The following is a 27,829-nucleotide window of genomic DNA, read 5'->3' on the forward strand; positions in this document are numbered from 1 at the left end:
GTGCTGCAATCCTTACAAACTGCTATTACTTCAAATATCCATCTTGACAATCATAATTTAATTTAATTTAAATATATTGGCTCATCACTTATCACCTAAAAGATTACAGAGCTTAGACTTGCACAGTCGATGCGGAAGATGTTCCACTGGACGACTAGACGAGACTTATCAAATAAAACATCCCGAACTTAGACTTGCACAGCCAATGTGCAAGATCCAGTCGACTACTAGATTAGATACAAAGATTATATATTATCTTCCCTAGTTGGTGTTACTAACACCAAAATATTCACATTACTTATCAGTTCATCAACCCCGAGGATAAGCAGACGCCAATTACATAATTAAAAATATTCCCTTTGACAAATATAGGTCAGAAAATACACATACGAAAATTAACTCTAATGTACATACATAAGGTATAGAATTAGATGGGGTGGTGTTCTAATACGCGATATCATTAGGGCTGCATTGTTATCAATTGGGGTTCTCGGTGAGTCACCAGGTGAATCATTGTTGTTACTGTGAAACTTAGTTACGTTGATGTGTTTGGTGAATTTGTCATAGCCTTGTTAGCCTGTTTATGACTAAGCAATTTACAAAAATAAATATATAGCTATATAGACATATAAACAGCTGTGATAGCCTAGAAGACTAGTCCATTAGATCTCATATTAGAGGTATCCAAAGGAACTAAGCAATGATTTAAAATTTCGTGTCTTCAACGTCATTGTCTTGCCCTTATCTCCCATTAAGTCGTCAGCTCAATATATTTTCTTCTTCCACTCATCTCTATCACCCGTCAACACTCATTCACAATCCATCCATCTTTCCTGGTCTTCCTTTAATCACATATCCGTCCACATGGCTCTCTTCTCTTCTCATAAAATACTCCTACCACGATAGTTTTTCACATTCACACATTCTTATTGTAAACTAAAATGTTGAAATCTTGCATAACTGAGAGTTCCCTAAAACAGTTCTTGAAGCTTTATTAACTATAGAGAGAGTCGTCAACCCACATTGAGCCATCGCGGTGGAATCAGGGCCTGATCGCTTGCTAATTTTGGGAACAATTTTTTGCCCAACAATAATATAATAATTATATAATTGTATGTATATAAAATCACGCCTTTAACAGCAAAATTTGTATGCAAGAGTGTATAAAATAGGCGTGAATTAAAAATATGGCACACAGATCGATTACAAGGAGACCACAACAATTTAAATTAAATCAACTTCCAATATATATTTCTTATTTTACTTATAACTACTCAAAATGGGATATATAATATAGTACTACTTTTTCAGACACTGAATTAAGGAACAAAAAATAGAGTATACTAAAATCTACACTAGACAGGGTGAAATGAAAGAGGAATGTGCTCCGAAAGACTTATATTTATTGGCTTAATATACGACTATATCTAAATATTTCTTATATTATATTTGATTCTTATAGTAAAACATGCAATAATTGAAAATGTTATAATCGATTAATGTTATAATGCATTCGAGTAAAATAAATCCGCGCATACATAATTACGGGAACTTACAACTACAACTAATCATAAAAAAGCATCAAATGCAATACCTTTGTATATAAAATTTCAAAAATAAAAACAATAATTCGGAATATAAAAAATCACTTAAAATACAATTTTAATAAAAATAAAAAGCTTACAGCCGAAACACGATCGTTGATCAGTTACAAGTAATATCTTATAATACGAGTACTAAAACGTTTTACGTTTAAAACGACATTTTGCAACATCGACAATACAAACATATATGTATCTACTTCAGGGTAGGTAATTTTTTATTGAATGAATTCATTTTTAATAGAAAATATATATTAAATTTAGATATATTTATAAGCCCTTTGAATCTTATAATAAGACGTTTAACGTTTAAAGCGACTTTGACATTATAAACTTACATTTGAGTGGCTTAATTTCATTGAATAAATTAATTCCTAATAGCAAAAATATGTTGAATTTAGGTATCTTTGTAAACCCTTTAAGATAAAATAGAATATTTTAATAAGGAACTAACAAGGAACCATGACATTTGTATGTATGTTCAAAAATGTTTAATTTTGAAGTGCATGCACGGGCTGACAGAGGTATAGTTAACTATCAGTTTATAAGTTCCTAAGATGTGGTACACTACAGTGTCAGATTACTATTACAATTTCATTTTTTTTAATAATCCATTTCTGTCCCACTGCAGGGCAAGGGTCTCCTCCCAAACGATGGGGAAGGGTTAGGCCTTGAACCCACCACGCTGGCCAAATGCGGGTTGGGAACTTTGCATGCCCTCAATAAATGTATTAAACAAATCTTTAGGCATGCAACGTTTCCTCACGATGTTTTCCTTCACCGTTAGAACAAGTGATAATAATTTCTAATACACATATAACTTCGAAAAGTCATTGATGTGTTGCCTCGGGTTCGAACCTGCAACCACTTGCGTGGGAAGTGCCAACTTAAACTACTCGGCTATCACTGCTCAATTGATTCATAAACTTTAAAATTTTTCCCCATTGTCGGATGACCCAGCCTAACATAGATACATTTTGATTTTTACACTGACACAAACTATACTAGTCTTATCCTAACTTATTAAAAAACCAACATAATTGATACTTAACGGCTAGTTGTTCCAGCACATTTAAATGAATTATTTTTAACATACAAAGAACACACCTCATAGTCTTGTTAATACAACTTTGCAATCGAGATAGCCCCGGTGACGTGGAAACTGAAAAGAATAGAAAATTCACGATTATTAATTTGCTCCTCGATCGTTATTTCTCGAAGCATAAGAAACTATAATAACCTTAAATACAATCAATATAGTACTATTAAGTAATTGCCAATCCAACCGCCGCTGATTTAAATACACTACACTAACCACCAAAACTAACAAACACACTTTTGAAACTACAATTTCTTCTAAGTTGGTAGTTACTAGGTCTTGATATAAAAAGTATTCCAAAACGTTTTTCTGTTATTTTTTCCTTAGCCTATTTGAATGTTCCACTGCTGGGCAAAGGCCTCCCCTCTTCCCTTCCAAATTATATTTATTTATTTACATAAAAAAAATTACAGTAGTCTTCGCAGTCAGTTCACTTCACAACTTTGTCCTCAATTATATTTCACTTTTAGATTCATTTTAAAATTTATTTTCGACAACTGTCACTTAACTCATAATTCTTCTTATCGCATGGTTAGTGGTCAACCTAATGTCAAAGTTGTTCAAACCGCCAGAAGGCCTTTGACATGGCTTAACCACCGTTATCTTAATAGACCACAACCGGGACCGACATTTTACGTGCCTTTCGAATCACGGAGTCGCCCAGTTCAAATACCACTATGTGGTCAACTATCTTTGGAATGACCGCGCCAAAGTTTGCTTAAACCACAGATCGGTTATCGACCGGCGAACACAATTTATTGTCACTTTGTCTAACTGATACTGGTAGTTCCTGGTGCTGTAAACTTAGGTAAGAAAATTTTACCTTGAAATAAAATGTTATGGTGATGGCCGGGGAGGTAGATTTACCACCAGTCGTTATCCGCCCGCAGTGCCTCTTCCAGTACCGCCCAATCAACATTGCCCACATTCATCCTTGGCTGGGCAAAAGGCCTGACTCCTGGTGGAGGTTGTTGTCGTGGTCTTTCCTCTCTCACTACTGGCTGGGCAGGCTCGTAACTTTCCCAAGGATACTTCCATTTAAAATAACCCACTCTCCAGCAACTGCGACGTCGATCTGCTTCCTAAACCATATAATAAATATAATATCATAAGCCTACTCGGGACTGAAAGCGAAACTGTCTGTCATTTTATTTTATTCTTCCGATAAATTGGTCAGCATTAAGCAGTGGTGCTGCACACTCCGGACTATACATGACTGTTCTTATGAAGGTCGCTGGTGAAGTGACTGAGACAAGTCTCTCGTTGTCTAACGTTTCTCTCGTTTATTGTTGATGCCTTGTGCATCGGTAAGCCCGTGAAGAATCGCGGAATTTTACGTGTTTCAACTTAACAAGTGCGATGGAAAAGCTATGTGTAGTTTGGCTGAAATGTTCAAATTACTCGACAGTAGCAGACTGTCAAATATAATGATTTTACAACACAGTGTCAGAGTTAATAAAGGATTAAGTTTGTACATAACAACACGCCTGTTATGCCCGAAGACGTGAGCAGTGGTGCATAAAATACGCCTATGTCCTTTCTCGGGTATCGAAGTATCTCCATACCAGATTTCATTCAAATTGGTTCAGTAGTTTAGGCGTGATTGAGTAGCAGACAGACAGACAGAGTTACTTTCGCATTTATAATATTAGTAAACAAATAGTTAAGAAAGATTAAAATGGAAAGTATACAAAAATAAATAAATATTGATAAATACACATAGCTACATACAAACAAAATATAATACTAGGTACATAAATACGTTATAATACATATTAGGTATTATAAAACTAGTAAAATAATAGAAACCTATATAAATACTACAAATATATACCAATAAACTATGATAATAGTGATGATTCTGCGACTTTGTTCAGCAAGAGATCCCGAACTTTGGCCTTGAATGCCAAATGGTTAGTGGACGCCCTGATTTCGAAGGGGAGTGCATTCCATAATAGAATAGACTGAACAGGGAAGGAGGAATTCATGGTAAAAAAATAACTTCTTCAAACTATACATAATTTTCAGAATTATCGTTACCGAGAAAATTCTACATCACAGCCCTTAGTTCTAGCTCACTAACTGAATTTTTTAAATCGAATATCTATTGAAAGTTCTCTAATTTGGGGGCTCTTTCTAAATCAATGTCATTCTGTGGTGAACTTTGTGTTGTCGTTCTAAGGATGGAGATAAATTTTCAGGTGGTGAATGAAAATGGACGATGAACACAACTAGTACTTGGGTACCACCATGTATTTCGATTTTTTGTGCTTAAACCGTTTAAATTTAAATGAACACTATAAAAGTAACAGTCTTCGTTCTCGCCTAATGATTGGTGTTCCAAATTAAAAGGCGCCCATAACCAGTTGCGCTCACCGGTCGGTAAACGATCTGTGGGTTAAGCAATCGTTGGCGCGGTCATTCTATAGATGGGTGACCGCATAGTGATATTTAAAATGAGCGCCTCCGTGCTTCGGAGGGCACGTAAAATGTCGGTCCCGGTTGTGGTCTATTAAGATAATAGTCGTTAAGCCATGTCAAAGGCCTTTCGGGCGGCTTAAACAACTTTGACACTAGGTTGACCACTAACCATACGATAAGAAGATTAAAAAGGCACTTCTTTTACCACTTTTCGTAATCTTACATTTCTCCACACACGATTTACACACACAATTGGGAGCCCAAGACTTGTCATTTTTATCCAAGAGCTTACCAAAGTACTTAAAATAAGTATTTTATATCAACTCTGATATAACCTTTATACTATCTTTATACGGATATCCGCATATGCAACAAAATAATTTGGATTGGTTAAACAACGCCTCTTTGAACTACTCATGACTAAAAACTGTAGATATTATTTATAACGCAACAAAAAAAAGGTTTTTTATCGATACAGAAATGAGCGCAACTGATAAAAATAGTACACAAAGTAACTCGCTGCATGAAAAATGTTGAGAGTAGATTGGACATAAGTAAGTCATAAGTGGCCGGGAACAAGTAAGGACATTTTTTATTCCACTCCTAATGAGGTTAAATAGGGGACGAAAGTTATAATGGAAGTTCGCCATTTTGAAGCTAGACACATGAAACTATATATTATTATTTGAGTTTTTCTATGGAAATAAATAAACATTTCGTTAAATATTATTTTAGATAGAGTATTTTGGTAGAACTGTAGTGTGTTAGTTAGGTTAGTAGGTAGTGTAGTGAATAAGTTAGTACGTATAGGTGATCGGTTTCGGTCGTAAAACTAGTTTCGGTCGGACACTGATTATTATATACATCGGTCAGTAACAGAATAAGTGTACCTGTTCACGTTGTTCACGATTCGCCGCCGGAGCGGCGCGGCCTGCCGCTGCTGCCGCCGGAGCATTGGAGCCTGCCACCGGAGCATTGGAGCCTGCCACCGGAGCGGCGGCGCCTCGCGCCGGAGCGGCCACGCCTGCCGCCGGAGTGGCGAGGCCTGCCGCCGGAGCAGAGGGGTCGGCTGCTGGAGCGGATGGGCCTTCCGGCGGAGTGGCGGGGCCTGCCGCTGAAGTCGAGGGGCCTGCCTCCGGAGTGGCGTGGCCTGCCGCCGGAGTGGCGGGGCCTGCCGCCGGAGTGGCGGGGCCTGCCGCCGGAGTTGCGGGGCCTGCCGCCGATGTCGAGGGGCCGGCCGCCGGAGCTGCGTGGCCTTCCGCCGTAGTGGCGGGGCCTGCCGCTGGAGCGGCGGTGTCTTCCGGCGGAGTGGCGGGGCCTGCCGCCGGAGCGGCGGGGCCTTCCGGCGGAGTGGCGGGGCCTGCCGCAGGAGTCGTGGGGCCTGCCGCCGGAGTCGAGGGGCCTGCCTTCACTTTCGGGGTGGTCTGAGCTGGCCCCGCCTGAACCATATCATACTAAATACAGTATCATAAGCTTACTCGAGACTTGAAGCAAAACAGTCACTCATTTTATTTTAAGTACTCTTTAAATAAATTGTTCAGCATTAAGCAGTAGTGCTGCACACTCGGGACTAAACATGACTTCTTATATAGGGACTTCTCATATTAGTAACGTTACGTTAATAAGTTAGTTGCTAGAAAGTCCGAGAGTGAAAGCATTATGGGAAATCAGTACCAACTTAGCATTTACTATTGTTAGGTACTAAGCCTGGACGGCCCGCGCGAGGTCGTCGCTCACCGCGCCGTCAGCTGACAGCGCGGTCGCGGCGGTCTTAGGGCTCTTTCAATTTAGCCGTATCGTGTCGGACCGCAGCAGTGCCGAAACGGTGCGTTTGTCGTACGGTGCACGGACGGTCATTTGTTTTCATACAAATCGCACGGTGCGGCAACAGTGCGGTGTCGGTACCGAGAACGCACGACGACAGGACGGCAACGTCGCAAGCTCCACGTGTTCATTTCGCTGTTGAATAGTGCGGTGACTAAACGTGACAGCTAATTTCATTGAATTTTCATGTTTATTATTTGCTTAAAATGGATGATATAGACGTGGAAGAATTTATAAATGAAATTGAATTATTGAGTAATTCGTAGAAACATACTCTTGACATTCTTAAGTAATTAAAAAATTAGCTTGGGTCTTGTTTTAGCCTAGGATAAAGAATATGGAAATCACCAAAATTACATGTTAATGAAAACATCGGTAGTGTTCTTTTACGGGCGCGGCGTTTTTGTTTCTGTTTGATATTTTTCAACAGGAGCACTAACAGTAATGTTTCTTCGTCAGAGTCCATGGCTACACTGCTGTCACATGAATTTAAAACAACACTAACATACAAACGTACGGCAGTCAGATACGCTTTCAATTTAGGCGTTTGGTGTCGGACGGCTAACGTACCGCAGCGGTACGGCAGCGGGCTATAACCAGCGGCACGGTTAACGTGCGGCAGCCGTACGACACGAAACGTCTAAATTGAAAGAGCCCTTATGACGACGAGCACGCATATATTATGTATGTATGGACGCGTTAGTGCCATCTGCCGGCAATCAGTTTTATTGATTTTGAGTTAGTATCAAAATTTATTATATAATAATAAATATTGTATGTAAAATAAAAAGACTAATATGTAATTGTTAATTATAAATATGAGAGTTTATTATCAAACTACGACAGTTAAGTATTTTATTTCAGTTACTGTATTGAATATTGTAATGTTTTTGCTATTGCATTTATTGTCAATGTGAAGTCAAAAGGCTTAATGTACTCTGTAAATATCTTGAATAATTACAACTATAATTAATATAAATTTATGTTACCATTCTAAATCATATTGAATTACTTTAAGTATTTAACAATACTTAATTTCTCTTATTCGCCGCCAGTGGCTCCACCTTGAATGGATGATGTAAAATAAAAAATAAAATAAATAAAAATATGTAAGAATAAAGTTAGTATTGTATTGTTTGAATTAATGTTACTTGTATGATAAATAACTTTAAGCTGTGTTATAGAAATATTATTATGCAAAAAAAGGTGCCCAATTTTTTTTTCGTAGATTTATGATCAAATGCATGGACAGTACCGCCTCTTAAAATATCACCACCTATTATGAGAACAGCTTGTGTATTATGTTTATCTAAAAATCGCAAACGGACTGTTAAAAAGACATACAAGTAGAAATTTTTATATTTTTAAAACTATGTTTATGTTCGCATAAATAAATAATGTAATAATGTTTGTTATGTATGGGACGCAGTGGTAGTGACGAGGCGACCAATATAGCTAATGCAGGTAATGCATCATTGAAGGCGTTAATATATGAACAAGTATTAATATTCTGCCTGGCTCTTACGTCTATGATATACCTACATCAGTCATATTTAGCAAAACCCGTTTACCTTCACACTTTGTCGAAGACGTGACGACCGGCGAGGCGTCACCGGAGTGGAAGGGACTGCCTTCACTTTTGGGGTAGTCTGAGCTGCCCCCGCCTGGACCATAGAAGAGATTATCAGAAACCTACTTGAAACTCGAGGCAAAACTGTCAATTATTTTTTCTAGCAACTTAAGCCCCCTGAAAAATCACGGAGTTTTACATGTTCACCTCAAGAAGTACAATAGAAAAGCTACAGGAAGCGTTTAAGTTGAAACACTTGAATTATTTGAGAAAAACAGCCTGTTAGTAATAAATAATTACGAGTAATAAACGGAGAATCAATGCGAAAAATATTGGATTTCACATTACAGTTTAAAATGGTTTTGCTATTCAGAGCGAGAGAAAGAAGAATAGGCAATTGATTACGTCGTGTGATCGTGTAGAACTAGGACTTTAATAACAAGTTTAACAACAGGGAACATGAACATTATTATAACATACTAGCGGACCCGACAGACGTTGTCCTGTCTAATAAATTAAAATTAATTAAAAAAACATTGTCCAGCGGACAAAATTGTGAATCTAAACCATTCTCAGATCCCCTTGAACACACTCAAAAAAATCATCAAAATCGGTCCAGTCGTTTAAGAGAAGTTCAGTGACATACACACTTACAGAAGAATTATATATATAAAGATATGACATTTATTTAAAAGGGATTAAAAGAAAAAAATGGTTTTAGATTTACAACTACATATTTGTGTTTCGCATGTTTGTTTTGTATGAGACGCAGGGACGCATAAACAAGTACTAATATTCTGCCTGCTCTTACGACTCGTATCATATACCTACATCGGTTATGAGCAAAAGAAAATTGTTTACCTTCACATTCTGTCGAAGTCGTGACGACCGGCGAGGCGCCACCGGAGTGGAGGGGTCTGTCTCCATATCCTCCATATTCTGCGCGGTCTGAGCCTGATCATATAGTGGTGTGAGAGAAATGAACACTGAGGTCATTAAACTTCATTTTGGTCTTAAATTAAATATTAACGTAGTCTTACAAGTGAACTTTAAATATTTATTATTATTGATACAGATCAAGTATTTTGGTAGATCTGTTGTGTGTTAGGGTAGTAGTAGGTAGTGCAGTGTATATAGGTGGTTTTCGAGTAACATTTTGAAAATTATTTTCATACATTTACTATCAGTTTATACAACGGATAGCTTATCCCACACTAAGACTTATCCATAAGCCGTGAAACTGGTTCTTACGACTCGTATTATAAACAACGGTCATTAACAGAATAAGTGTACCTGTTCATGTAGTCGACCACGCGATGACCTGCGTTTCGCCGGAGTGGAGGGCCCTGCCTTCGGAGTGGAGGGCCCTGCCTTCGGAGTGGAAGGGCCTGCCTTCGGAGTGGAGGGCCCTGCCTTCGGAGTGGAGGGCCCTGCCTTCGGAGTGGAGGGCCCTGCCTTCGGAGTGGAGGGCCCTGCCTTCGGAGTGGAGGGCCCTGCCTTCGGAGTGGAGGGCCCTGCCTTCGGAGTGGAGGGCCCTGCCTTCGGAGTGGAGGGGCCTGCCTTCGAAGTAGAGGGCCCTGCCTTCGGGGTGGAGGGGCCTGCCACCGGAGAAGAGGGGCCTGCCACCGGAGAAGAGGGGCCTGCCACCGGAGAAGAGGGGCCTGCCACCGGGGATGAGGGGCCTGCCATCGAAGTTGACGGGCCTGCCATCCAAGTAGAGGTGCCTGCCATCCAAGTAGAGGTGCCTGCCATCGGAGAAGAGCGGCCTGCTATCCAGGTAAACGGGCCTGCCATCGGAGAAAAGGTGCCCGCCATCGCAGAAGAGCGGCCTGACAGCGGAGAAGAGGGGCCAACCATCGAAGAAGAGGGGCCTACCCAAGTTGGTGGCGCCTGGACCATAGAATAAATACAATATCATAAGCTTACTCGAGACTTGAGGCGAAACTGTCAATCATTTTATTTTATTCTTTAGATAAATCGTTCAGTATTAAGGCCTACACAGACGAGGTACTTTTGTCCCCCGAGGACAAAAATACCTGTACGGTCTAAAAATGTCCTCCGAGAACTTGCCACGGACTTAACGCAGACGGTGTGGCGTCATTTGTTGATCGAAAACTTAGTGAAGCGCACGCTATGGAAGCAAATATTCTGAGATTACGTTGTGTTGTAATTTACATGAAATTTAAGAAAAAAAAGACCCTTTTAAAACTTTTGTGTAGACCGGTCCCTCGGTTGCTCGGGGAACTTTTTGTACGGGGTACGTTTAGTCCCTAGTGTGCGTTATTCTATACAATTTATAAGAGATCAATTTGATGGACAAAAACGTTCCCCGGGGACAGTACCTCGTCTGTGCAAGCCTTTAAGCAGTGGTGTTGCACACTCGGGACTATACATGACTGTTCTTATGAAGGTTGCTCGTGAAGTGACTGAGACAAGTCTCTCGTTGTCTAACGTTTCTCTCGTTTATTGTTGACGCCTTGTGCATCGGTAAGCCCGGTGATATATTATAGAAAAGCTATGAGTAGTTTTGGCTGGAACGTTCAAATTACTTGAAAGTAGCAGATTGTCAAATACGATTTGCGGAAAATTTCATGATCTGAATTACATAGAATATTTTGAATGTCGTATACTATAACTTACATTACAGTGCGAGAGGTAAATTTGCAATAAAGGCGCGTGACGTGCTGGACTAAGGCTTCAGAGCTTTTAGTAACAAACACTGTTAAATAATTCGCACAAGTATCAAATAACAATACATTGACAATAGCTATACATCGGGCATTTTACAGCGCAGATACTCCCACAAAAGTATAAACATGTGGCCACTGGCAGGTACTTACTAAGTCAGCGAACGATACTGAAATGATACGAGCCTAATCAATCTCAGTATGCAGATGAGTTCACTCTATGCAAAGGACTATGAGTGTACGGAGGACGTAGTTCAATGCCTACTGTTCTAACTTGTTCTAAGGCGAGCACGCGCCGCATACAACTGGTTAAAATAGCCGTTTTATTACGCAGCTATACTCAGTTTGCCATCGATATTGAGTTACGTTAGATTACATAGCTGAGGAGGATATAGAACAAAGCAGGAATCCTTGTTCTGGTCATTGCCTGTCTCTCATTTCAAACCCCGAAAGACGGCTCCATTAACATTTTGTTGAAAAGACTTTATTCTTCAGCCAGTTTTCTGTGAGAAAGTTGTTGCTTATATCAGACTAAAGTGAGTGCTGTAAACAGTATATTCTAATTACCGTATTACGTCTTTATTTGACTGTTATCAATGGCTCCTACTTTAACCGATTGGCTAAGATTCGTCTGGCTCCAGACTAATGTAGAAGTTTCTTAATATTTATCGTAATATTACTATTTTATTTATTAACATAGTATATACAGATATTAATATAAATATACTTATTAACTAAACTATGACTAACTAACAAAAATAAAATACATACAATTGTGCAGTCAGCTTCAAAAGTAGCCGATCATATTCGAAAATTCGAAACCCTATATACTGAAGTGTGCACATTATTCCACAACAAAATCAGGTAGAATCAGTTAGAATTAAACATTTCAATCGATGGCAAATGTTTTTTTTCCATGGAATAATGTGCACACTTCAGTATATAGGGTTTCAAAAGATTGAGTATGATCAGCTACTTTTGGAGCTGACTGTACAATAAATATGGAAAAAAATACAATCATTCTACAGTCTGCATTGTCACGTTAAATGGTAATGCTGACGCGTTGGGCTAGATAAAGGCCAGCCCCTTGGTCACGAGTAGCGTAGAGTAGACGGTTCGCAATTCTCTAAAGAAACTGCGAGCGCTCGGGCCCCGCGACCCCAATTGATAGCAATTGAAATAAATTATTCTGTTCTAAGGTTGTCTATATATAATGTTTTAGTAGCGGCCCGCCTTTACCTGGGTTACACCCTGCAAACCTTCAGAACGTTAACACCAAAACCTTCCACGACAATCATTCTATCTATAAGCATAAACTATAAATTTTGACTAGTTTTGAGATGATCGCAAACAATCTGACAGGCGTGACGAGGGACTTTATTTTGTAATATGTAGTGATTGAAGAAAGCTATGCAATAATCAATTAACTCATTTGTACAAATATTTAAAGATGTTTGATTTTACTGAAAATAAACATACTTTGTTTTAATGATAATATCTGTGAGTTGATTTTTGATAAATGTTACTACATTAGGAAAAGGATCTTATATACCTAAAATACAAAACGAATACTTCGTATCAATTGATTGTCTCAATAATTAACATAAGGTATATAATAAATCAAATAACTATAATTACAGTTGGAGGTTGGGAGGGTCACATGTTGCCAATTTGGAAGTGACAAACTATTAAATAATTAAGAGTACAGTCCCAGAACCATTTTCAAGTGTCCATTAGAAACCGCAACCAACCCTACGATTAGAACGATTTGATAAAATTAGTTTGAGTTAGAGGTATGTAGTGTGACGATTATTATTATGAAATAACTGCAAACTTCTCTATCAATGTATACACGTGTAGTTGAGTGACGGTGTTCAATAAACAGGCTATTTGTGCAATAGTAGGGTTATTTTGAACCAGCTGGCTGCGACTGAGGCATTATATGCTAGCCTATAGCTAAAAACTATATCAATCAGCCGCTATTCCTAGATGTAACGCGATAACGAGCAAAGCAAAGATGACCAACCCATGTTAAGGAACTTGTTAAGCGTCGCCAGCAAAAATCTGCAAGAGCATGATGTGAATAGTACAAATGTACTACGATAGTTTACCCAACAGGAAAATATAACAGGTGGAAGCGCAGTCGCTCCCTCACAGCCTCCCGAGGGCTGAGACTCGCTCACCGACAAATACACAATCGCTGGAAAGATATTGGCAATCATCATTCATGTATCATCGTATGAAAAGTGATGATTTGATTAATTTTTTTCTTTGTAAACAGCGAACAATGTATTTTATAGGGCAGTAAGATAATAATATTCATATCTTGAAAACGAATGCCAGTATGTTAGTGTCTATTTGTCAAGAATTTCTCAGTGATAAATAGTTACTACGCAGCTCGGAGCGCAAAAGCTGAGGTTGCAAATGTTTATATGTAGAGCACGTGTACATGTCGCCATCGTTCCTGCGCCTGACCTCTCGGTGTCGGGTATCCGTCTCCTACACAGTTAGCAACTTATAATTATTATACTAGTAAGTATTTATCTCACCTGAGGATTAGGACCCATTTCTGCCTCAAACTGGGCCAGTTCCGCCAAGGTCAGAACCTAAAACAATAAACAATTTAATCAATTTTTTGGTTCAAAATTCACGCAATCTTCTGTATGATTTCAGATTTTGCCATACATTTGCTATCGCTTTATCTATTTTCTTCATCGTATGGTTAGTGGTCAACCTAGCGTCAAAGTTGTTCAAGCCGCGCGAAGGCATTTGACGTGGCAAGAAGCACGGAGACGCCCAATTCAAATACCACTATGCGGACCCATCTATGGAGTGACCGCGCCAAGGGTTGCTTTAACCCACAGATCGTTTACCGATCGGTGAGCGCAACTGGCTATGGGCGCCTTATCTATTAGTTAGGTTAGAAGCGACACTTATCTAGAAGTCTTGAAACTATCCTGAATATTTTCAAATAACTTCAACGCTCCTTGCAATATGAATCGCAACGTGAATAATTAAAATATTCTTCGTCGAGGGGAGATACCTTTTCCTACGCGGAATGACGGAACAATCATTTGATGACCTGTGCGACCCAAGAGACACTTGTTAAGGATCTGGTTGTACCTACTTTGATTGTATGTTTATAAAGGCGCAGCTCAACAGACTCAATTAAGTTCAAAAGTAAGACATAATTAAATATTACTAACTAATGTTATTGTATTCTCCAGTTTTTTGTGTACACGCTATTGTTTTTTTTATAATGTTAGCCTTTCTACTAAGTTTTACGGTAACATAACTATGTACATAACCTTACACCTGATAAAAGGTATAAGGGGTAACGCAACGGATCGAAAACAGAAAACGCTCAATCATGAATTCATACTATTAAAAGGAATGGAGTGCTCATGCAACCTTGGCGCGGCCAATCCATAGATGGGTGACCGCATAGTGTTAATTGAACTGGGCGTCTCCGTGCTTCGGAGGGCACGTAAAAAGTCGGTCCCGGTTGTTATCAATTAAGATAACAGTCGATAAGTCACGTCAAAGGCCTTCGGGCGGCTTGAACAACTTTGACACTAGGTTTACCACTAACCATACGATATGTAGTAGTACCTGATAGAAAAAATATACCTACCAGTTTTTTTTTTGGTCTTTTCCTCATCAGGGAACGGTTGGCCCTTGCCGCCAAAGCCTATAAAAGAATAAGATTGTTAAAAGGTTTCAGAGGCAAACCAACGGGAAGGGAGGAACGGCCCGCCGCGAATCTCTGAAGGCCTCGAAAAGTCGAAAGTAGAAAAACAAGCGCGGTATCAGTTCGTAACGGTTATCAAAGATCTCGTCCTATTTTACTTTATATTGCCTAAAATATTATTGAACTAGAACTAAATTATTTAACTAAAGTCCCCAACCCGCATTTGGCCAGCGTGGTGGACTCAAGGCCTAACCCCTTCGTCGTTACGTGTGGTCGGGAGGTGACCCCTTTTTTTTTTGCGTCAGGAAAATGCATTACTGCATGTCCCGCCCCAGGGAGGAAAGCGGGGGTCTGTCGGGCTCTCCCGCCCGCCCAGCGGTCGCAAAGCCGTGAGTTAAAGCCTAAAATTAAATGTTATTGAACAAGCAAACCCGCGCTGCTTAATTCGAGTGTAATTTATGAAAAACAAACAGAGAAAGCAACAAAAAAACGAGCTTTTATTTATCCCCGCGCTTTAAACAATCTCAATGCATAATTTAATGTTAATAACATTCCCGTACAGTTTCGTCCCCTATTTAATCCCTTAAGGGATGGCGTTTCAAAATCTCATTGAAACACGTAATTACTTAATTGAATCGAAGACTTATACACTTTCATACTGTATATTATCACCTTAGGCGATAATTTTATCAAAACAATTGAACACAATGACGTTTATTTCTAATTGGAACCCTCAAAAGATTCATACTAATTCTAAAACAAAAACGAAAAAACACTCAAACTATTTCGTCCCCAACTATTTTATCCCCACGGTGGATGATTTCTAAAGACACTTAGCTACCTTTATCATTTAATTTTAACCAAAACCTAAACGCAATTTGTCATGCTTTCAAAACAAACTCCAAAAACAAAAGAACTTCCATAAAACTTCGGCATTTATCCCTTTGGGGATGATTTTATAAAAACACTGAAACACATTTTTATTTTTTGAGAATCAAAGTCCTAATAAAAAATTTCAGGCATTCTCACTTCGAAAATAAAACTTGCATACAATGTGTTCAACACAAAAATCATTGTGTTTCTCTGACTGTGTTGGCTAATCGACGGTGGATGTCTCATGCTTAAACATAACACTGTGAGAACGAAAGGAGCTGGAACACGATCTCTCATTGACACTTGAAATTTGACACTTGACATTGACAGGACTTTGGCGGTAACCGGAAGCCCAAAAACTTCGAAAGAATTTGAACGAAGAACTGAAAAAGCGTGTATGAGTGGTGTGCTAATAACCTGATTTGAAGTGTAGCTAATGTTTTCAAAGCGAGGAGGCGATAATATGAGATACCAATAGTACTATTACCATTAACTACAGTTTTGTTTAAAATCTTGCAAAACAAACAAATGAAAAAAGTTAAACCAATTGATTGCACCGGGTTATGTCAAAATGTACCAACCCACAAATTGTCATGCCTTGACTGGACCCATGCCTTATTTGTTATTTTATACGAGTGTTGGCATCAGGCTGGCATCAGGCTGGAATGCCTAGTCTTTATACCATATTTTGAGAATGACATCATGTTGTGCTAACCCTACTCAACAAGAGATAAAGACAAGGCAAGGCATTCTACATTAATTTTCCTTACGTAACCAAACCATCCAACACACCCTTTCTCAATCCTTGTCACAACATCTTTCAATCCACAATAACACCTTATTACCCTATTCCTCAATCTATGATTCAAAGTAACTCTGCACATACTATGCAATGAGTGGATTTATTCTATGTTCATGGCACACCCAACATTTTCTAATATACAGTTCCCATGTGACACCCACTGTGCACAGCCAAGAGTGCCTCTTGTAACATTGACGGGTTAGCTACGATGGCCCTTTCACCATGTACAACTGTTATGTGACTTTCTACATAGCTTTACATGTAGTAGGTAGGGCGCTAAATCATATTACACATTACATGATTGTAATGTTTTGAATGAAGTTATTGAATAAAAGAAAGATGTAAATGTCTTATCGGGAGGGGCTGAACTATAATTCTATGCTTTTGTTGTACATTACAGCTTATCACATTTAGTCTCTGATGTCACACTGGAATGGTAAAGTATCAGGACTGCTGAGTCAAAATAAAAACTCATTAGTCAACTTGGGCATATTCATTAGCCGAGGTTGGTGACACTGGTATAAACCCTGCCTCTTCAATGAGCTAGTAGTGTAAATAAATCAACAGTAGAAAGCATCTTGTTTTAATTATCAGTGTGCCAGAGACGGACCCACCTCTCAACCATACATATTTATCAATAAATAGATGTTTAATTATATTTGCACCTTACCTCAAGGTCCGGTACTTTTTTACAACTGCGCTTCGGAGGAAAGCGAGTTGGGTTTTGAACCTTAAACAAACCAGAAAGTCCCATTATTTAAACATTCAAAGATTTTTATGATTATAACATTTACCATGCCATTTGGCATATTATTATATTATAATTAAAAATAAATCATCAACTTACAGGGCGGCGTTTACGTCTCCTGGTGCCACCTGCGGTGCTCGCAGGCTGCCTATCACCAATTGGTTCCATATTCACCTCAGGTGGCCTCTGCTGCATGTCTGCTTCCTCGGAGCCTCTATCTCCTTGCCGCATTGGTACATCGTCCATCTACATAAAAACAAATAGCTGATTAAGCAAGCTGTGCAAGTAAGCTGATTGATAGCATAGTTAAGTCTATTAGAACCCTTGCATAGCCGTAACTACACTACAATCCTTAAAGTTATAAAAAAAAGAATAGAACAACCTGTTGTTTTAAAGACAGTCGACTTGCTATAGCGGCGGATAACTGCGCAAAAATGCCAAGTAATCTGAGAAAACATTATAGGTGTGCAAGATCGCGTTTCCCATAATGCACAATAAGCTAAATGCGTTTCTTTAGTCTACATCACTATTTTAAAGAGAGCGACTCTTGCCTGTTATTATTTATCATAATAACAGGCAAGATATCTTTAATCTTTCGCCATTCGAAAAGTTTTAAAAAAATTTTAGGATTTGAAGTCGGTGTTACCGTACCGCTCAAGCGCTCACGGAAGTTAAAGGAAAAATAAATGGCTTTTAATAATTACATGTAATTTATTTTTCATGTCATCACACAAGTTGTCGATTGCGTTGCTTTTGCACACGTAGTAAAAATTGTTCATTTATTTTAGCAGGCGATTCAAAAGAGTTTTCTTTTGTTACTACTTGCACTATTAATATTCAATTATAAAGACATACTAAAAGAAAGAACTTTATACTTATCTACTAAATTATTTTAGCTACTAATCGTCCCGGATTCGATTCCGAGACACCTGACAATACTCTAGAGGATTTCAGTTTTCCACCAGCAACCGGTTGATCTTTGCGAACGGGCTTTCGGCGGGAATATTAAAAAAAAATATTGACTATTGATTTTCACTTGCAAAAGGGATGCCATACGCCAAACTCATAGACAATAAATTATATGACCGGAAGTGCAAACCTTGGTTTGCACTATGAATTATATGTCAGAAATCAAAAGTTTGACATGTCGAACAAACATGCAAAAATATACCGTGTATCATAGGTATACACGGTATATTTTTGCAAAGAGCACAAGTTAAATAATCGATCATATTTTTGAGAAGACAACAATGTACTCACTAGCTAATATGAAAACAATTCTAAATTTCTCAAATATGAAATTAGTGTGTAACAGTTTGAACCAAGGGATCATCCAATGATCAGCATTCAGCGGTAGTGGTCAAGTGGGTTTAAAAAAATACTGAATATTAAGACGTATGACAGCTTCAGAAAAACGGCCAGGATTTTTTTGTTGTTGAATAAAAGTAAATACAGCTAAATTACATCCATTTGTAGGATGGTCAATCGCACTCACGTCATCGATCCGCCCCCGCCTATCCTTTCCCGGGTCCTCAACATGAGATTTAATTATTATGACAGCCCGTTGTATTCTGGGTATTTATTTGTAGCTGGTTATCATAACAAAAGACGCGCCTCACGCGGTCAGCAATAAGGTCTCAAATACAACAACCCACGCCCGTTACTATGGCAACGGCTCGGAAAAGGCGCCCAAAAAGTTTAATAATAACAACCGGTTAATGCCAAGTTTTATTTCTCTAACAGCAGAGTGGTAGTAAAAGTAGTAGTATTATTTATAAAATGAATCAAGCGTTAAAGGTATTTTCTATGATATCACTTGATTTTAACGCTCGTTGGCTAGGTGCGTTATTATTAAGGAGTAAATCAATCCGACCTTTAATGATTAATGTTCAAGAAAATTACTAACATTGTGTGGTTGGTTAATTCCCACTTGAAATATTTGACCTAACAGTCACGGAAAATTGGCGTTCACATAAATAAATAATACTAGTCAGTCCTTTTTGGTTTTTAAAGCCTACAATGTCCGTATCTGTCACTACACAAGTCGGTATGCCGAACTCCGCAGCATACTAAATTATTTAATCAAAATTATTATGTCTCTGAGATCTGAACTATTGCCACTTCTAAAAAGTTCGTCTATGATATTAATATTGTATTTTATTTTTTTAACTAGCCCGTGACTGCGGCTTATGTTGGCCATGAACGATTAAGCACACTTGCGTAATGCTGGAGTCTAGACTAAACTAGGCTAGTTAAGAAAAATTGTAATAAAAAAAAATAGTATGAGCTGGCAGTTTAATTTGTTTACAACCTATTTAGTAGTTTTTCCCTATAACTATTAAAATTTTTGACTCCAGCTGACAGTCAACTAACACCTTAACTAGAAGAAATATTAAAATATATCTATTTTTGTAATATTTTGTAGGTATTATTTATTAGTACCTAGTTAACTATTAACCTGCTGTGAGTCTGGGACTACTGTTGGTCTATGGTTTTTTGGCATGACGCTAACTTTGGCTGTGGTCGTTCGTCTTCGTTCGTTCGCGACAGTTCACGACGTTTGCTACGCTTGATGTGAAACAGTTTACGGTATGCTAAACCAACTTATTTCTTGATTTATTAAAAAAAATATGAAATTATGTCTTAAATATGCTATAAGCCTAGCTAGAGTAAAGAAGTTATTATCGTTTCTGTGTTGATTCAAAGCAATATCGCATAGTCTGCACACCACGCCCCACATTCCACACAAAACAACCGTAAACCGTTGATAGAGGTGCGGTCGAAAATAAACAATTAAATATTAACTGTGATTTTGATCCTGATTGGGCTTTTTTCTTCAACAGGTTGCGTCCAGTTAGTAAAGAATAATGTCGGGATCTGAATTTAACACTTACTTTACAGGAAATGGGACGTACAAAGCAATAAATCCACTTGTCTCAAAAGTTGGTGATTTTACCCCATTTTACATAGCGATCGCGATCTGCACTGTGATTCTCGGTAGTATTCTGATACTAAACATAGTTTGCTGCTGCTCCAGATATTCGGATTATTGGCTCGATCGACACACAGGTCAGTTAGCAATTGATGCCTATTAATAATATTGTTAGTATTTTATGATAGATTCTGTAATTTAGTTTCGCTCCATATTAGTAAGAATAATATTAAAGTTTAATAATAATATTATTACTTCCAAAGAATGTAGTCGAAGCTGAAACTGTCAATCAATTCAAAAATAGACTGGACAAATATTTATTTAATTAATGATTACATCATAGTGAATTACCAGGATACAGGCATTAACCAGTTGTATACAACTGCATGCCTGCTAATAAATAAATATTACTGTTGGGGGAATGAATGCTACAAACTTACTATGAACCCTTCAAACTAATAAATACTTAAAGCTAGCAATGTAATGTTATCTATCATTTCAGGCAATCGCTGGCTTGTATCGATCTGGTCTGCAACACCACACAAACAGCCTCCTCTAGACTTCACGGAACTGGAGAGTAATTTCCAGCAGGTGCATTACGTACACCAGTTCAACGATAGCAGTGAAGATTACCGTGAACTGCACAAGCAAAACGTTCCGCCTTCAGTTTCACAACAGCCACTGACATCTTCCCAGGAGTACTTGGAACTCCACAAGCGTGAGAGTGACATCTAAAAATGGCATTTTTAATGTTATATCCTGCTGTTGCTGTTTTGTCTTTGTTTGTGTTGATGGTGATCATACTCATACTGAGGTTCGGAGCTCGCTGGTGCAAGCTCCGACACAATACACTCAATGACCAAGAGTATTGGAATGAAGATGATGCATATGAACAAAAAGTATCATATGCCTGATTGTTTAATGATCAATTTACTTTTTTTACTACAAATGTAAGAAAAAAGTTCTTTAATTCATTATTGTAATCATTTCTCTCTATTTGTAATGTTTAAAATTAAGATTCTTACTAATGTTTTTTGATAATTTAGCTATTTATGTATATTATCAATCAATTTTTACATTTATTTTTCAACTGACTATTTGACTGCAAAGCAATATGAATAACATGACTGCTATTTGATAGCTAAGTGTTTCATATAACACTTATTTCTCTCTAATTATAGACCTAGAAAGGTGCAACAATATGTATTAATGATCAGCAGATATTGTATTAAATTGGAGATCTATTTAATGGTGATATTCAATGTATCTGTCATATGTCTTATTGAGACAGCAAGATTAAAATAATAATAGAAAATGTAATTACACAAGCTTGTTTTATGTGTGCAGTGATCCTTCACTATTGTTTCAAAACTATAGATACAAAGAATTCTCGACAATAGTGTCTTATAAGAAAATATGTATTAGAAATCGTAATTATTATATTTATGATAATGAATCCGTCCAAATAGGCCTTAAAGTTTTACAAATGTTTTAAGTTTAAGCTTTTAATAATATTACAACAGATTAGAATTTTAGCTAAGTTTGTGGTTGTTTGTCCATTTTTTTACACAAATGAAGTAGTGTGCACTGATACCGTCCTTCTTAATGTAAGTTATTCTATAAGCTTTAAATATATACAACATATTACATTATGTATGTAGTATTAAAAACTAGTATTATACTTGAGCACATCATAATGTTGCATTTATATTACATTTTTTTATTCCCAATAAAATGAAATAATGATAAACTTGTTTTAATTATTTAAAACTCTTTTTATCAAATTGAAAGAAACACAATCTCTTCTCTATTTGTTAGTGCAGATGATTTAATACATATAATTAATTAAACTCTTACATTCTCTTGCATAGAAATGTAGAGTAATACTAAAAGAGTAATAATATAATGCACCTATCATTACGGAAAGACTAGGTTTCAAACTTTCAAATTTACTCTCAGGGAAGATTTCTCCAGGCACAAAGTATTACACATATACATAAAATCGGGCTAGTTTCTTTAGGGGTAGGTAGAGACCAAAAATAGCAAACAGTATTATATTTTGTCAAACTAGGTACCTATATTGTATACCTGTATCAATGGAGCAGTTTTAAAATAAGAGTTACTAAAATCTACTGTTTATAGGCTACACCTATGTTATTAAATCTATACTAATGTTATAAAGCTGAAGAGTTTGTTTGTTTGTTTAAACGCGCTAATCTCAGGAACTACTAGTCCGATTAGAAAAATTCTTTCAGTGTTAGATAGTCCATTTATCGATGAAGCCTATAGGCTATGTATCATCACGCTACTACCAATAGGAGCAGAGTACCAGTGAAAAATGTTATAAAAACGGGGAAAATTTTGACCCATTCTCTCTTGCAAGTCAAGTTGTTCAAGTTGCGCGGGTCAGCAAGTATATTATAAACAACATTGGACAACTCACACATGGTCATTTGGTTCCAAACTAAGCAGGGCTTGTACTATGGTTACCAAATAACTGATTAACATACTTATATACTTTAAGTACATATGTAGATACATTAGCAGCTAGTTATTATTAGTAGCAGGATACCTAAACAGTTTATTGTTTAAATTTGTTTTCAGTTTCTTTTCATATTAATGAAATGAATGATGAAACTCATTCATAACCAGGCATGAACCATTAATGCCGCGAATAAACCATTTATTGATAAAAAGGAATATATTTGTATATTAATATTTAAATTAAAAGTAAGTGCTTGGGCAAAATGCAGTTAAGTGAATGATAAGAATATTTAATAATAGTAGTAATTTGAATATTTGGTAACAACTACTGTTAGCAAAAATCGCGTATGAATTATTAAAATGAAAGTACAGAAATATATACATACATACATCTACACCACACCTCAATCCCAGAGTTGTAGGTACAGAAATAAAATTCATAAGTTTTATTTAAAATCTTTATTAAAAGCGGTTCTTATGCATCATTTCATTAAGTTATTATAATTTATTATTATTACTTGTTTAAAAATGCATTTATGTGATTCCATTTATCATCATTGGCTCAAATTCACCTATGTGAGGTTATAAAGTAAAAAAAATAATTGAGACTGTTCTATTAAAAAAAAACATTTGTGAAAAGACAGCAGTAATATTAAAATAAATTAAAAATTATGTATGTTGTAAAGCATACATACTGGGCTATTTCTATGGCATATGAATAAATGCCAGATAACCTATCTAAAAGATAAAACAGCATATTAGTGAAAATAACTATCAAAATTGAGAAACTAATGGACTTATTCAGAAGTGAAACCAGGATTAAAAGTTGTAAATTTGACATGTGGATACTTCTATTAGCCCTTAGTACATTAAATTAAATAGATTAGTTACTTGCTAGCCTGCTATTCTGACTACTTGGCTTATATTATGCCTTTCCTTTATAAATGATTGGAGTTCCACATTCTTGTTTCTTTTTACAAACAATATCATCATGAGCCAATACATAGCAGGGTTTGGATAGAACAATACATAGCATCATTGACACTATTATTCTACGCCAGTTACATAAACTAAAACTTGTACTTATAAAAACCAATAGGAAATAATTTCTTATATGATAAAATTTCTTGTAGCAATAAGACTTGGTATAAAATTATTGATTTGGCATAAAGTAAGTATAATGTTTAGATGTAATGAATATGATGACTCGCACAAGAATTTCCTTTCAAAGGAAAAACATTACTTTTAAAAATATAACCACAATATGTTACACTAAAATACACTCAGTCCGCCAAACTTAATACAGAGAATATAAAAACTACTTAGGAATATAGGCTCTGTCTATTTTAACATCATCGACTGGGCAATCATTTTTGTCGCATTCAACTAAACCTATCCTTTTGATTACTGACAGTCCACTCTGCACTCTGCCAAAGATCGTGTGCTTGCCGTCTAACCACTGTGTAGGCGCCAACGTGATGAAGAACTGAGAACCATTGGTGTTGGGTCCAGCATTGGCCATTGACAATATGCCCGCGCCTGTGTGCCTCAATTCATTAGTGATCTCGTCGTCGAACTGTGGACCGTATATAGACTGGCCACCCTTCCCAGTGCCACTAGGGTCGCCGCCCTGGATCATGAAGTCACGAATAACTCGGTGAAACTTCGTGTTATTGTAATAACCTCTTCGAATCAGTTCCATGAAGTTTCTACACGTCAATGGCGCGTGTTTCCAGTACATCTCTATTATCAAAGTTCCCATGCTGAAAATTAAAACAAAAGATTAAGTAGTGTTTTACTTATAACCTAAAATAATGTGCTAGGATTGTTTGTCTGTAATAGTATACTTACGTAGTTTCGAAGACCGCTACGGGCGGTTGCCATGATCTATCAGGTATACCGGCATTGGAATAGCCAAGCATTCTTGGGTAAATCTTGACTTCTTTAGATTTCAGCAATATTTTAATAATCTGGAGTAAACTCCAGAATATTCGTAAATAACTTCGTAAACTTATAAACAAGCCAGCCGCAAATTTTAGTACACACTCACGTTTTGACAGCACAACGTCAACTGAATGAATGAGGTTGTACGTTTGAGCGAACGAATAGGGTGCGACCGACGCGATTGAATGATGACGCAATTGCAATCTGGTGGTCTATGGTGTAAACGGAGGGTAAAATATTGCCAGCGCAGGTTTTTTAATTAGACGAATCGAGCCAATGTATTTCAGAATAATCTATTTGGAAGCTGCATGTAAAGCTACAAAACTATGTACCGCAATAATATGTATATCGTATATCGCGTTATAAAGCAAATAATTGCTATATAACGCAAATTGTTTATTTTTAAACATTTCGATAAGCCATGTTGTTTTTATAGTACGTTTATGTATGTACTAAATTAAGTTTCGACAGCTGGTTTTTGTCCATAAAAAATATTTTCTTGGTTAAGCCTTGTATCTACTCACATTTCGTGGTTCCAGCAATAAATAATGTTGTGTTGTTCAGTTCAGATACAGTAAATCGAATAATAAAATTTCTCAGTCTAGGTTGCGACTCGATTATCCGAACTGAATCCACCGAACTCGGAAAGGTTAACTGCTTTTTGCTACTTTGCTGAATGTGAATGTGTTAAGTGAAAGTAACTAAAACAGATTTAATAGTCTTACTATTTATTTTATTTACGGCTTATTTGTCTGGATAGCTTGTTACTTTTTCATAAAACTCCAATTTTATAAAATTTTGTCCATTTTTTTATGTGATTTAACAATATGATTTTTAATATAGATGACTTTTGTACCAGCATGTTGTTTACAAGCTGCAACAAGCCGCAAGATGGGGCGGAGAGTTAAAAACCATTTGGTTACATTCGCGCACCGTTCGTTGCAAACGACGTGTCACACAAATCATTCGGTAATGCTCGGCACTCGATTTGAATATCACAAATTGCTTCGTTTTTTTTTTATTTAGAAATCAAACCGAATTCAGTCGACCAAATTAAATGATTACACTCAGAAGCGAGAATCACTTCGTTTGATGGGGTTTTGTCGTGTGTATGAATATTACTATCATTTAGGAAAACAATCAAATAGAATACATGTAGTGTAGTTTAGTATTGACGTTACAAAATGAAGAACATGATATTAAATCAATTTTTTTAACACGCTCAAACATTTAATTTTTAATGATCGAAATATTTAAATTAATAATTATAGGTAAATTTCATTACTTGCACCGCATTACCTAACTCGAGTATTTCTATTACTTTAGGAACGATTGCGATATAAATCTTTTGAAATGAAAAGTGAACCTAAGATGGTTGATTTTTGACATTTTCAGTATTGTTTGTTTAAAAATTCAGAGTTCATGGAAAAGTTTGATAGATCAATAATAAGACGATTCTGAACCTTTCAGTATGCTACTGGTAACATTTTTTCCCGAAACCATAGACTATACGATCAAAGTCAAAAAAAAAAAATAAAGAACCCAATCTTGCCATAAGAAATAAAATCCATAGGTGGAATGTTAATATATTAAATAATATAAAGATTGATAGAAAAAGATCTCATATTAATGATTAATTAGCAAGTAAAATTTTTAATTAAAAAAAATAAAAATAACAAAAAACTTTTTTATTTTTTCCGAATTTTGGAAAAAAACACACTTTACTAGGCCTACTAAGCAATTGTTTCGTTATAAAGTTATTGCTTTTCGAGCATTGATGTATATTAAAGGAAATCTAATCATAAATTTGCTTTGTTAAAGAAATTCTTATACAAATCCAATTTGTTTACATTCTTATACAAAACTGTCTGTGGTTTAGTCGCAATCGTTTGTGCTTGCCTGTCACCTACAGATTAGTAGGTACACACATACATACAGATTCATAGAATTCGCTAAAGGGGATTCCGCAGTTTCAATCTGTTTGCATTACTATACTTTTTGATAGTTTACCTTCTAGGTGTACATCGAATAAGTTTATTTTTATTTGGTTTATTATACATATATATTTAGAATCTCGGTAAAAAGATTTATAGTTAGTTGGGTGTTGAAATAATTTAGTTTTATACGGAGGAAGTGACATTTGGAGTCGCAGTTTGATTGGTTTATAGTAAGTTGGTGATAACGAAAGCGTAAGGGTGTGGGTGTCTCAAGTGTTCTGACGATGGAATCTGAGCATCAACCCAAGTTGAGCCCTGTACGAGCCTTCCAAGGTAATATTTCATATTACGTATCGTAACTACGTGACGTAAAACTTTATAAGTGTTAGTTGAAGAAAACGTTTGTTTTGTATATAGTTCTTCACGGCTGCAACCCTGATCCTGAGGAGTCGTACACAAGTCTATCAGAGTACCACGACTACGAGCCCAGCCTCGAGTTTGACGATTCAGAACTCATTCAAACCTCTGGTCTAGGTAAGATTACTTATAAGCACAAAACTACTTAAGTTTACCAACAAAGCTGATGTTTAGTTGTAGGTCATTTTCTTCAATCATGGTTGCATGTTTAACCTTGATTTAATATAAATATCTGCATAAAACTTTGCGAAAATAAACATTATTAGATCTTAAGGAGTTCTTAAGAAAATCTTTTGAGATATTATGATGTCTTTGATGTTTTATGTAAAAGAATGATGCTCTCTTCATTGTGATATGCATCACAAGCCTCTAGCTTCATTTAAAAAAGTTAGGAAAACTTTCTTAAAACTTTTCTTATTTGATTTTTGAACATTTGAGCATTGTCATGACATTGTTTGATGTTCTATTAGCATGAATACACTACTTTGGTACTCTTAAACATACTTATACTACAGTAAAAGTCAATTAATTAGCAGTTCTCAAGAACATTTCATTGTCATGTTTTTGCTAATAATTGTAAGTAAGTATAATACTAGTTATATATCATTATCCTGAAGCTATTTATATGTTAATCTAATAATATGTGCTAATAATGTTATAAAAATATATTAACTAGCAAATTTTAATAATCTTCCTTTTATACACTGTTTTTACTGAAATGTAATAATATTATGCGAAAAAAATTATTAATATATAAAAAACAAACACAGAAACTGCTAATGCTAAGTTAATTTTAAAT

At 36.6% G+C, this 27,829-nt stretch overlaps 5 protein-coding genes across 9 annotated transcripts in view; 3 read left to right on the forward strand and 2 right to left on the reverse strand.

Moving 5' to 3' along the window:
* Positions 1-1,383: 1,383 nt before the first annotated feature.
* Positions 1,384-27,829, reverse strand: part of LOC142986793 (uncharacterized) — a 66,076-nt gene continuing 39,630 nt past the window's right edge. Inside the window, exons 1-12 of one of the 5 annotated variants that reach the window (XM_076135494.1) lie at positions 19,335-19,372; positions 18,021-18,170; positions 17,416-17,562; positions 17,239-17,298; positions 14,837-14,893; positions 13,752-13,808; positions 9,809-10,405; positions 9,377-9,469; positions 8,517-8,609; positions 6,012-6,560; positions 3,524-3,782; positions 1,384-2,763 (exon numbers count right to left, since the gene is read on the reverse strand). In XM_076135494.1, coding sequence (XP_075991609.1) covers positions 3,564-3,782; positions 6,012-6,560; positions 8,517-8,609; positions 9,377-9,469; positions 9,809-10,405; positions 13,752-13,808; positions 14,837-14,893; positions 17,239-17,298; positions 17,416-17,562; positions 18,021-18,095 — 1,947 coding nt within the window. In that variant the 5' untranslated portion in view covers positions 18,096-18,170; positions 19,335-19,372 and the 3' untranslated portion in view covers positions 1,384-2,763; positions 3,524-3,563. The other 4 variants (XM_076135495.1, XM_076135497.1, XM_076135496.1 and 1 more) reach the window with 4 other exon arrangements.
* Positions 19,814-21,124, forward strand: wrm1 (wurmchen 1 transmembrane protein). Its single transcript, XM_076135068.1, has 3 exons — positions 19,814-19,905; positions 20,160-20,385; positions 20,751-21,124. Exons 2-3 carry the CDS (start codon positions 20,184-20,186, stop codon positions 20,981-20,983), a joined length of 435 nt encoding a protein of 144 aa, XP_075991183.1. The 5' UTR covers positions 19,814-19,905; positions 20,160-20,183; the 3' UTR covers positions 20,984-21,124.
* On the forward strand, positions 20,986-21,998 carry wrm2 (wurmchen 2 transmembrane micropeptide). The gene has a single exon (XM_076135069.1). It carries the CDS (start codon positions 20,986-20,988, stop codon positions 21,160-21,162), a length of 177 nt encoding a protein of 58 aa, XP_075991184.1. The 3' UTR covers positions 21,163-21,998.
* On the reverse strand, positions 23,163-24,818 carry Cypl (peptidyl-prolyl cis-trans isomerase-like 1 Cypl). The gene is made up of 2 exons (XM_076135047.1): positions 24,584-24,818; positions 23,163-24,495 (listed from the first exon to the last, which is right to left on the reverse strand). Exons 1-2 carry the CDS (start codon positions 24,652-24,654, stop codon positions 24,051-24,053), a joined length of 516 nt encoding a protein of 171 aa, XP_075991162.1. The 5' UTR covers positions 24,655-24,818; the 3' UTR covers positions 23,163-24,050.
* LOC142986794 (rho GTPase-activating protein 1-like) overlaps positions 26,561-27,829 on the forward strand; it is an 87,393-nt gene continuing 86,124 nt past the window's right edge. Inside the window, exons 1-2 of the mRNA XM_076135498.1 lie at positions 26,561-26,946; positions 27,031-27,147. Of these exons, the coding sequence (XP_075991613.1) occupies positions 26,898-26,946; positions 27,031-27,147 (166 nt within the window). The 5' untranslated portion in view covers positions 26,561-26,897. The remainder of the gene's footprint in view (positions 26,947-27,030; positions 27,148-27,829) is intronic.

This window comes from Anticarsia gemmatalis, chromosome Z, assembly GCF_050436995.1.
Source record: "Anticarsia gemmatalis isolate Benzon Research Colony breed Stoneville strain chromosome Z, ilAntGemm2 primary, whole genome shotgun sequence".
NCBI lineage: Eukaryota > Metazoa > Arthropoda > Insecta > Lepidoptera > Erebidae > Anticarsia > Anticarsia gemmatalis.

Coding starts and splice junctions, on each gene's coding strand:
- wrm1 (XM_076135068.1), top strand. CDS start 20,184: ATGTCGGGATCTGAATTTAACACTTACTTTACAGGAAATGGGACGTAC. Junction 20,386..20,750: donor TTGGCTCGATCGACACACAG/GTCAGTTAGCAA, acceptor CTATCATTTCAG/GCAATCGCTGGCTTGTATCG.
- wrm2 (XM_076135069.1), top strand. CDS start 20,986: ATGGCATTTTTAATGTTATATCCTGCTGTTGCTGTTTTGTCTTTGTTT.
- Cypl (XM_076135047.1), bottom strand. CDS start 24,654: ATGCTTGGCTATTCCAATGCCGGTATACCTGATAGATCATGGCAACCG. Junction 24,496..24,583: donor GTAGCGGTCTTCGAAACTAC/GTAAGTATACTA, acceptor TTTAATTTTCAG/CATGGGAACTTTGATAATAG.